This window comes from Macaca mulatta, chromosome 6, assembly GCF_049350105.2.
Source record: "Macaca mulatta isolate MMU2019108-1 chromosome 6, T2T-MMU8v2.0, whole genome shotgun sequence".
NCBI classification, from domain to species: domain Eukaryota; kingdom Metazoa; phylum Chordata; class Mammalia; order Primates; family Cercopithecidae; genus Macaca; species Macaca mulatta.
The window spans coordinates 181,035,148-181,044,986 of record NC_133411.1 but is presented as its reverse complement, the minus strand read 5'-3'; the positions used below and the strand labels follow the sequence as shown (position 1 = coordinate 181,044,986).

General features: G+C 52.3%; 1 protein-coding gene across 1 annotated transcript in view; it reads left to right on the top strand.

Moving 5' to 3' along the window:
• The first annotated feature begins 356 nt into the window (after positions 1-356).
• Positions 357-9,839, top strand: part of STK10 (serine/threonine kinase 10) — a 151,023-nt gene continuing 141,540 nt past the window's right edge. The window contains exon 1 of the mRNA XM_028849917.2: positions 357-877. Within this exon, the coding sequence (XP_028705750.2) occupies positions 722-877 (156 nt within the window). The 5' untranslated portion in view covers positions 357-721. The remainder of the gene's footprint in view (positions 878-9,839) is intronic.

Here is a 9,839-nt window from a genome sequence, read left to right as displayed (position 1 = left end):
TCCCCATAGTAAAAGTGGGGGCGAGGGCAGCCTCGCGGGATAGCTGCGGGAGGATTAAATGAACAAGTGCAGGTTCACCTTCTGGGCGCTGACAACGATCCGTGGGCTCTCGCGAAATGCCAAGTCGCCGTCCCCTTCGCTCCCACAAAAGTTCTGGGAGCCACAAGGCGCGGCGGGCTGGCTCCTGAGTCCATGAGCGGTCCCACCCAGCGGTCCCCGAAGCTTCTCCAAAGCCCAGCCCGCGGCTCGCGGCGCGTGGTGTGCGGGGACTACAGTTTCCAGAGTGCCCTGCGGCGACGGGCGGAGCCGGGGAGCGCCCGCAGCCAATTAGGGGGTCTCGGGGCTCTGCCGGGGAGCGGCAGGTGGAGCCCGGCCGCTGGGCGGGCGCGGGGACGGTCCCCCGGAACGGGTCCGAGGCTCTCGCAAGCAGGGCTGCGCCGGGCGGGGGCTGCGGGGCCGGCACAAGGGAGGCGGCCCCGGGGACCTGACAGGGCGGGGGCGGGGACGCCGCCGCCTGCGCGGTTCCGGGTGCTCCCGGCGCGGCGCTGCCCAGGGCACACTTGACCGGGGTCGGGCTGCAGGGAAGGGCGGGTCTGGGGAGAACCCCGAGAGCCGCGGCGTCCTCCAACTCCTCCTCCTCCTTCTCCTCGCGGCCGCCGAAGCCACAGCCCGAGCCCGAGCCCGAGCCCGAGCCCGAGCCGGCGCCACCGCGCCCCCGGCCATGGCTTTTGCCAATTTCCGCCGCATCCTGCGCCTGTCTACCTTCGAGAAGAGAAAGTCCCGCGAATATGAGCACGTCCGGCGCGACCTGGACCCCAACGAGGTGTGGGAGATCGTGGGCGAGCTGGGCGACGGCGCCTTCGGCAAGGTTTACAAGGTGAGGGCGCTGAGGTGGGTGGCCGGACCCGCGTCGAGGGGCTCCGGAAGGAAGGGATGCCCGCCCGGGACCCGGCCAGCCTGGCTCCGGCTCCGAGGGCTGCCTGGCTCTGAACTCGAGGTCCCTGGCCCTCATGCTGGTGACTCTTGTTTTTTGGGGGGAACGTCACTCGGCCAGGCCGAGTCCCTGCGCTCTGGGCGCCCCCTCCGGGCACGGCTGCCGCCCCCACCTTAGCCCTGTTTCGGAGCACTTCCTGTGTGTCCTGCACTGCGCTCGGCGCCGCACGGGGAGACAAAGGGGCGCTGACAGGACCTCAGCATCCGAGAGGGCCACTCGAGGAACCTTCCAGGGACCTTCCGTAAAACGGCGATAGGGGCACACACTTTTTTTTTTTTAAGAGAGACTATACAGATGCTGTGGGAATATCGAGGCGATGTGGACCGAGAAACTCGGCTGCGCTTGGAAGGGTTGGGAGCTGGGGACACATCTGAAGATGAGCCAGAGACAGGGAAGTGGGGTGGACGAGGGATGGCCCCTGGAGTGAGAGGTGGGGCTTGGAAAGGTGGGTTGGGGCCAGGCAGAGGGGGAGGTCAGGATCTGGTGAATGCTGAGCCTCGGGGAACAGATTTGATTCCGTCGGTCTGAGTCACAGCTGGGGAGTCTCCCAGCCTGCAGTCACCTCTCCCCTAGAGGAAGACTCGGCAGAGAGCTTTTGTGGAGTGGGTGGGGCAGAGCTGATTTTGTCTAGAGAAGTGTGGCAGCAAGACCTTAGTTTCTGCTCCTGAGAGCTAATTTTGAGGTGCTGAGTTGTTTTAGGGAGCGAACACCTACAGCTTGACTCCCCCCTTTCCCCTAAGAAAATTTTTACTGGAGACTCCCTCTTGTTAAATTGGCGTATACCTCCAGGAGACCACCTCTCTCCTAAGCCACTATCCTCCTCCTTGGGGCTCCTGTAGCTTGTAGGCCACTCTGACCCTAGGATTGCCCTTCTATAAGGCTGGACCACAGAGAAGCCTTCTCCAGCCTTCTCCTCTGACTTGAAAGTAGTCTATCACCTAGTTACCAGGGTAGTTCCTAGATGACCAGTGTTACAATAGCATCATTTGGGAGCTTGTTAGAAGTGAACAATCTCAGGCCCAACCCAGACCTGCTGAATTAGAGTCTGCATTTTAATAAGATCCCAGGTGATCCCTAAGCAAATAGGTTTGAGAAGTACTGCCCTAGAGGCTTGGAGTGGTGGCAGTTTTTTCTTTTTCTTCTTTTTTTTGAGAGAGGGTTTCCCTCTGTTGCCCAGTCTGGAGTGCAGTGGCACGATCTCGGTTCACTGCAACGTCTGCCTCCTGGTCTCAAGAGATTCTCCTGCCTCAGCCTCCCGAGTAGCTAGATCTACAGGTACACACCACAACCCAGCTAATTTTTCTATTTTTTGTGGAGCTGGGTTTTTGCCACGTTGCCCAGGCTTGTCCTGAACTCCTGAGCTCATGAAGTCAGCTCGTTTCAGCCTCCCAAAGTGTTGGGATTACAGGCGTGAGTCACCCTGCCTGACCTGGAGCGGTGGCAATTTTGAGACCAACTAGGCCCACCTGTTGCCTCTTTTTTTTTTTTTTTTTTTTCCTTTGCGACGGTGTCTGTGTTTCCCAAGCTGGAGTGCAGTGGTTCGATCTTGGCCCTCACTGCAACCTTCACTTCCCGGGTTCAAGTGATTCTCCTACCTCAGCCTCCCGAATAGCTGGGATTACAGGCACATGCCACCACGCCTGGCTAATTTTTGTATTTTTAGTAGAGATGGGGTTTCACCATGTTGTCTAAGCTGGTCTTGAACTCCTGACCTCAAGTGATCCACCCGTGTTGACCTCCCAAAGTGCTGGGATTACAGGCGTGAGCCACTAGCCTGGCCTGGTGCCTCTTTTGTTACCTTACCACCTCTTCTCTGAGCCCACGCTTCCTGTTCGGGGTGGGGAGAGGTCTTGTGCTCCGAGAGGCAGTGCTTTTGGACTGCCCGATTTGCTGACCTCCTTTGCCTGAGGGCCTTGCCCATATTTGAGGGGAGCTAGCTCACCCTCTCCTCAGCACACCTTTTCTTTATTCTCCTCAGAGCTGCATCTTCCTCCTAGTGGCACCCGAGAATGGTCCTCAGCCTTGCAGCTCTCCCTGGACACTGCCAGTGTCCTTGACTGTCTTAGAGCCTGCTCCTGCAGCTGTGTTCTGACTACCGTGAGGGCAGCTGGACCCTTGGTCAGCTCGCCACGGGACCCACTTTCTCCAGAAGGCTCAGTTGGTGTTTTTAGTGTATGCTTTTGAACATGGGTTTTTTGGGCCGGGTACGGTGGCTCACCCCTGTAATCCTAGCACGTTGGGAGGCCGAGGCGGGCGGATCACGAGTCAGGAGATTGAGACCATCCTGGCCAACATGATGAAACTCCGTCTCTACTAAAAATACAAAAATTATCTGGGAATGGTGATGCGTACCTGTAATTCCAGCTACTTAGGAGGCTGAGGCAAGAGCATTGCTTGAACCCGGGAGGCGGAGATTGCAGTGAGCCGAGATGCCACCACTGCACTCCAGCCTGGCCACAGAGTGAGACTCCATCTCAAAAACAAAACAACACAAAACAAACGTATGGGTTTTTTTTTTTTTCTCCGTTAGGGGCTTTCAATTGCATTCTTGTCCTGTTCCCTGAAATATATCCTGGCTTCACAGGGTTCATCTTCCTTTAAACTTAAATGCAGAACTTTGCTTTTGTGCTGGTAAGATTTTCTCTTGTCATTTTCAGTTGTGTTTCCTCCTGCTTTAGTTCCTTATAACTCCCCTGCTACTCTGAAAGTTTCATACAAAGGAGCTCATCCGATTCACAATCTGTACTGTGTCCTCTTGGTTCTCCAAAGCATGTGGAAAGTCAGTTTTTAAAAAAGTGACTCCAGGGCCAGACGCTGTGGCTCACGCCTGTAATCCTAGCACTTCAGGAGGCCGAGGTGGGTGGATCACTTGAGGTTAGGAGTTTGAGACCAGCTGGGGCAACATGGCGAAACCCCATCTCTATTAAAAATGCAAAAATAAAAAATTAACCGGGTGTGGTGGCGCATGCCTATAATCCCAGCTACTCGGGAGGCTGAGGCAGGAGAATTGCTTGAACCCGTGAGGCAGCGGTTGCAGTGAGCTGAGATCGTGCTACTACACTCAAACCTGGGGGCAGAGGGAGACTCCGTCTCAAAAACGACAACAAAAAGTGACTTTAATTCTCTAAGTTGTGAGCTGGCTCCACCACAGCCCTCTCCTTCTACCTCTGAATCCACGATTTTCTCTTAATTAAGGGAGAGCCAGACCAAGAGAGTGGTGTGATGGCTGATAGACCTAACAGTCTATTCTGTTACTTTCTTGGCCTTAGCATGCTCTGACCTAAGCCAACCCTGTATGCCCTGGTGCCCAGAGAAGAGAAGGGACTAGAACCCAGGACTCTGGGCTTCAGTTGAACGCTCTTTCCTTAGTCACCAGCTAAGGAAGACCCATCCTGGATCAGAGATCCCTGTCACCCAGGCTGCCTACTCAAGAGGTGCTGTTTACTCACCCCTCCTGCTTGAAGTCGAAGCAGGTATTGCTTCTACTAAAGACCCTTGTAGTCAAGGACCACGACTCCTGCCTACTTGGTTATTCCCTGGCCTGGTCACTGAAGTAACCCAAACCAGAAATTCCATCTTGGTTCTATGGCTGGAACCAGAGATTCCATTTTGACACGGCACCTGAGAAAGCAATTGGCAGGGCGCTGAGGAGGGACTGCCAGCAGCACTGTTGTTCTTCTGACAGCCTAAGTGCTGAAGGCTTCCTGAGGTCTTTCTGGGCCTTGGAAGTCTGAATTTGTCAACGGTGTCAGGAGAGGACTCTCTGATTCCAGATTTCCTGATGAGTCTTCAAGTTAGCGGTCTCCGAGATATCAAACCTCTCTTTCCTCCTCTCCCTGATAAGCCTTAATCTGTCTGCCTCAGGAGAAAAAGAGGAGGATAGGATTGATTTTGTGCAAAGTCAAGCTCATTCTCACCCAATGCCTATGTGAATGCAAATTGGTTTCAAAAGAAAACCATTCCTACAAATAGGTTTCAAAAGAAAACCATTCCTAGTTAATTACTAGAATACAAAGCAGGCTGTAATCCCAGCACTTCTGGGAGGCCGAGGCTGGTGGATCACTTGACGTCAGGAGTTCAAGACCATCCTGGCCAACATGGTAAAACCCCATCTCTACTAAAAATACAAAAAATTAGCTGGGCGTGGTGGCACACGCCTGTAAGCCTGTAATCCCAGCTACTCGGGAGGCTGAGGCAGGAGAATTGCTTGAATCTGGGAGGCAGAGGTGGCAGAGAGCCGAGATTGTGCCACTGGCACTCCAGCCTGGACAACAGAGTGAGACTCTGTCTCAAAGAACAAAACAAAACAAAACAAAACAAAAAAATGAAGTAAAGTTAACAAGCTATATGGTTTCAAAATTCTTATCATTGCAAATCTTCATTTTGAAGAGGAGGTGGAAAGGGTAAAAGATGATAGGTTGAGTGGGAAAAGCTGACTTTAGCAGAGTGTGCTTGCTGTCATAGCAGCAGCAACACAGGTACTCATGCACCCACTGTGGACAGGGAACATGGAGAAACGAAAAGAGTTGGGTTAGCAGGCTGAGATGATTTTTCTGCTTCTTTTTGTTTCTTTTTAGAGATAGTGTCTTAGTCTGTTGCAAGGATTGGAGTGCAGTGGGACCATCATTGCTCACTTCCGCCTCGAACTCCTGGGCTGAAGGGATCCTCCTGTCTTAGCCGCTAGAGTAGTTCGGACTACAGGCACACGCCACCACATCTGGCTAATTTTTAAATTTTTTGTAGAGATGGGGTCTCGCTCTCTTGTCCAGGTTGGTCTTGAACTCCTAGGCTCAAGTGATCCTCCTGCCTCAGCCATCCAAAGTGCTGGGATTATAGGCGTGAGCCATGGAGCCTGGTATCCTTCTTAAAAATTGCTTCGTTGGCCGGGCGTGGTGGCTCATGCCTATAATCCCAGCACTTTGGGAGGCTGAGGTGGGTGGATCACAAGGTCAGCAGATGGAGACCATCCTGGCTAACACCGTGAAACCCTGTCTCTACTAAAATAGAAAAAATTAGCCAGGCGTGGTGGCGGGCGCCTGTAGTCCTAGCTACTCAGGAGGCTGAGGCAGGAGAATGGCATGAACCCAGGAGGCGGAGCTTGCAGTGAGCCAAGATTGTGCCACTGCACTCCAGCCTGGGCAATAGAGCAAGACTCCATCTCAGAAAAAAAAAAAAAAAATACTGCTTTCCAGCCTGAGGAACATGATGAAACCCCATCTCCATGAAAAATACAAAAAATTGGCCGGGCACAGTGGCTCACACCTGTAATCTCAGCACTTTGGGAGGCCGAGGCAGGCAGATCAGGTGAGGTCAGGAGTTCAAGACCAGCCTGGACAACATGGTGAAACCCCATCTCTACTGAAAATACAAAAATTAGCCAGGCGTGGTGGCAGGCGCCTGTGATCCCAGCTACTCCGGAGGCTGAGGCAAGAGAATCGCTTGAAATTGGAAGGTGGAGGTTGCAGTGAGCCGAGATCGTGCCACTGCAAACCAGCCTGGGTGAAAGAGTGAAACTCCATCTCAAAAAAAATTAGCTGGGTGTGGTGGCAGGCGCCTGTGGTCCCAGCTACGCAGGAGGCTGAGGTGGGAGGATTACGTGAGCCTGGGAGGCAGAAGTTGCAGTGAGCCGCTGCACTCACGCCTGTGCACTCCAGCATGGGCAACAGAGTGAGACCCTGAGACCCTGTTTCAAAACAAAACAAAACAAAACAAAACAAAACTAGAAAATTGCTCTGGTTTTGATTTTTTGTTGTTTTTAAGCTTTTTTTTTTTTTTTTTGAGACAGAGTGTTGCTCTGTCACCCAGGCTGGAGTACAGTGGCGCGATCTCAGCTCCCTGCAACCTCTGCCTCCCGGGTTCAAGCAATTCTCCTGCCTCAGCCTCCCAAGTAGCTGGGATTACAGGTGTGCACTACCACACCCGGCTAATTTTTGTATTTTTAGTAGAGATGGGATTTTACCATGCTGGCCAGACTGGTGTTGAACTCCTGACCTTGTGATCCGCCCGCCTCAGCCTCCCAAAGTGCTGGGATTGCAGGCGTGAGCCACCGAGCCGGCCTTTTTAAACTCTTAAAAGATGTATTATTTTGCAAAATTGGGAGTTTACCAAACAAATAGCAACAGTTAAACCGAAAAAAATTACCCTGGGTTCCATCAATGTCTGTTGACATTTTGATGTATTTCCTTCTAGACTTTTGATGTTGTGATGAATTTTTTTTCCTGCCTGATTCTAATCATATGTATCTGTAGTGTTTTATTTCTTTTTTTTCTTTTAGACAGAGCCTTGCTCTGTCACCCAGGCTGGAGTGCAATGGCGCGATCTTGGCTTACTGCAACCTCCACCTCCTGAGGCGGGAGGATCACCTGAGGTCAGGAGTTTGAGACCAGCCTGGCCAACATGGCGAAACCCGCTCTCTGCTAAAAATACAAAAATTAGCCTGGCATGGTGGTGGGTGCCTGTAATCTCAGCTACTCAGGGAGGGTGAGGCAGGAGAATCTCTTGTACCTGGGAGGTGGAGGTTGCAGTGAGCCAAGATTGTGTCACTGTTCTCCAGCCTGAGTGACAGAGCGAGGCTCTGTCTCAAAAAAAAAAAAAAAAAAAATTAAAATAGATTAAATAATCGTATGCCAGGCACTGTGCTAGGTGCTTTACTTATTATATAATAGAAGACAATTATGTCTTTGTAAAAATCACAGAGCTATATAAAATCATGCAGTGAAAACTAGAGGCCTTATGGGAAAAATGGGATTGAGGGCACAGCACTCAAAAACTTCATCAGTGGCATCTTTTAAAGAAAGTTCAGAATCTCAAAACCAATAGTGCAGTTTTACGCAAGTTACACGGAGAAGAAATATACACACATGCTGCAGTACGCAGGCATCTTACCTGAAAAAAGATGCACCACGTGGGTGGACGTGGGTGCTGGGAAGGCAGCAGCGTGGGGCGCTGTGGAAGGAGGTGTGCATGCAATCAGATGGCAGATGCACATGGGTGTGGCTTAGAGGTGGTTGATGGATGTCAGAGGTGTGCGCCTGTGTGTTTTGTGCATTCCTTCAGCACCCGAGTCAGCTCAGTGCAGTTTTCTGCATTCATCTATGGCGTTCACTTGCTGTTTCTATATGTAACCAAACATGACCTTAATATTATAGCAGAATCACTCCCTGGTATGTCGATGGTGTTGGAGCAAAGTTGGCAGGTTCAAAATAAGGGTTCTCACAGAGCTGACTGTATCTTGATGAACAGTTTTGTAGAGTTCTTGCTGTATTTTATTTTAGACAGAGTCTCACTCTGTCGCCCAGGCTGAGTGCAGTGGTGCAATCTCAGCTCACTGAAACCTCTGCTTCCTGGGTTCAAGTGATTCTCCTGCCTCAGCCTCCCGAGTAGCTGGGATTACAGGTGTGTGCCACCACGCCCGGCTAATGTTTTTTTTTGTATTTTTAGTAGAGACGGGGTTTCACCATATCGGCCAGCCTGGTCTTGAACTCCTGACCTCAAGCGATCCGCTTGCCTCGGCCTCCCAAGGTGCTGGGATTACAGGCGTGAGCCACTGCACCCGGGTGTTGCTGTATTTTAATTTACTTTTTAGGCTAGACTTTCTTGTATTTTTTTTTTTTTTTTTGAGACGAAGTCTTGCTCTGTCGCCCAGGCTGGAGTGCAGTGGCACGATCTTGGCTCACTGCAACCTCCACTTCCCAGGTTCAAGCAGTTCTCCTGCGCTGGCCTCCCAAGTAGCTGGGATTATAGGCGCCTGCCACCATGCCCGGCTAATTTTTGTATTTTTTAGTAGAGATGGGATTTTGCCGTGTTGTCCAGGCTGGTCTTGAACTCCTGACTTCTGGTGATCTGCCCGCCTCGGCCTCCCGAAGTGTTGGGATTACAGGCATGAGCCACCACGCCCGGCCTAGGCTGGACTTTCAAAGGGAATTACTAGATCAAAGCATATGCCTATTTGAGGGTGATTTTAAAAATAAAATGAGATAAATTAATACAGGTCCCTTTTGTCTCTTGCTATTGCTGAGGGCCAATCCCCAAGTCCTCTTAACACCTCAAGCGCACAGGGGGCCTTGGCAGCTGCTGCTCAGAGCTTGGGTGCCTCTGCCGTGTGCTGGCTTTAGGAATGATGTGACATTCTGCCCTCCCTGCCTGGTTGAGAGGAAGCCCAGGTTAAGTGAGGTAGGAGCCCTCCCAGGCCTTCTTGCCCATCCCTGAGCCACAGCCTTCTCCTTTCACCTCCTCTCCTGCCTACTAGATTGAAAGCCTGGGTTTCCACTTCCTCTGGGGATGGGGAAGGTCTCAGTGCTCCCCTCCTCCTCCGGAAAGAGATCTGGCCCCAGGCAGTAACCTTGTTTCCGCTCAGCCAAGTATTTTTAAACCCAAGTCCATGCTATTGTGAGTGGGTTTCTGACTCGTGACTCAGCCCCCAATCCGAGGGGGTCTGAACTTCCTGTGGATGACCCCCTTCACGGGGGCCCGGATTCTGCGTGGGGCCGTGCCCGCAGCCCTGTGGGTCTGATTTCACACTGGCCGTTCTGGGAATTTTTTTTGGCTGATGCGAAAGCGAGCCGTGGGGGAAGGGATGGAAACAAACAGACGGACCTGCCCTCCATCCAGGACTCTCCCATGGCCTGGCCTCCCAAAGTTACCTAGACTAGGGGATTTCTCCAGAGGCTGTCACCCCATAGCCCCCAGAACAGCCCTGGGTGGTCACTCCTAGGCCCCCTGCTGCTGAGGGTAGTGGAACAGGGTAGTGGTGAAGGGAAGAGATTTGGGGTTCAGTAGGATGTTGGTCCTAGTCCTGGTCCTGTTTGAACCCCAAATAGGCGACCACCTCCTTCTCTGAACTTGA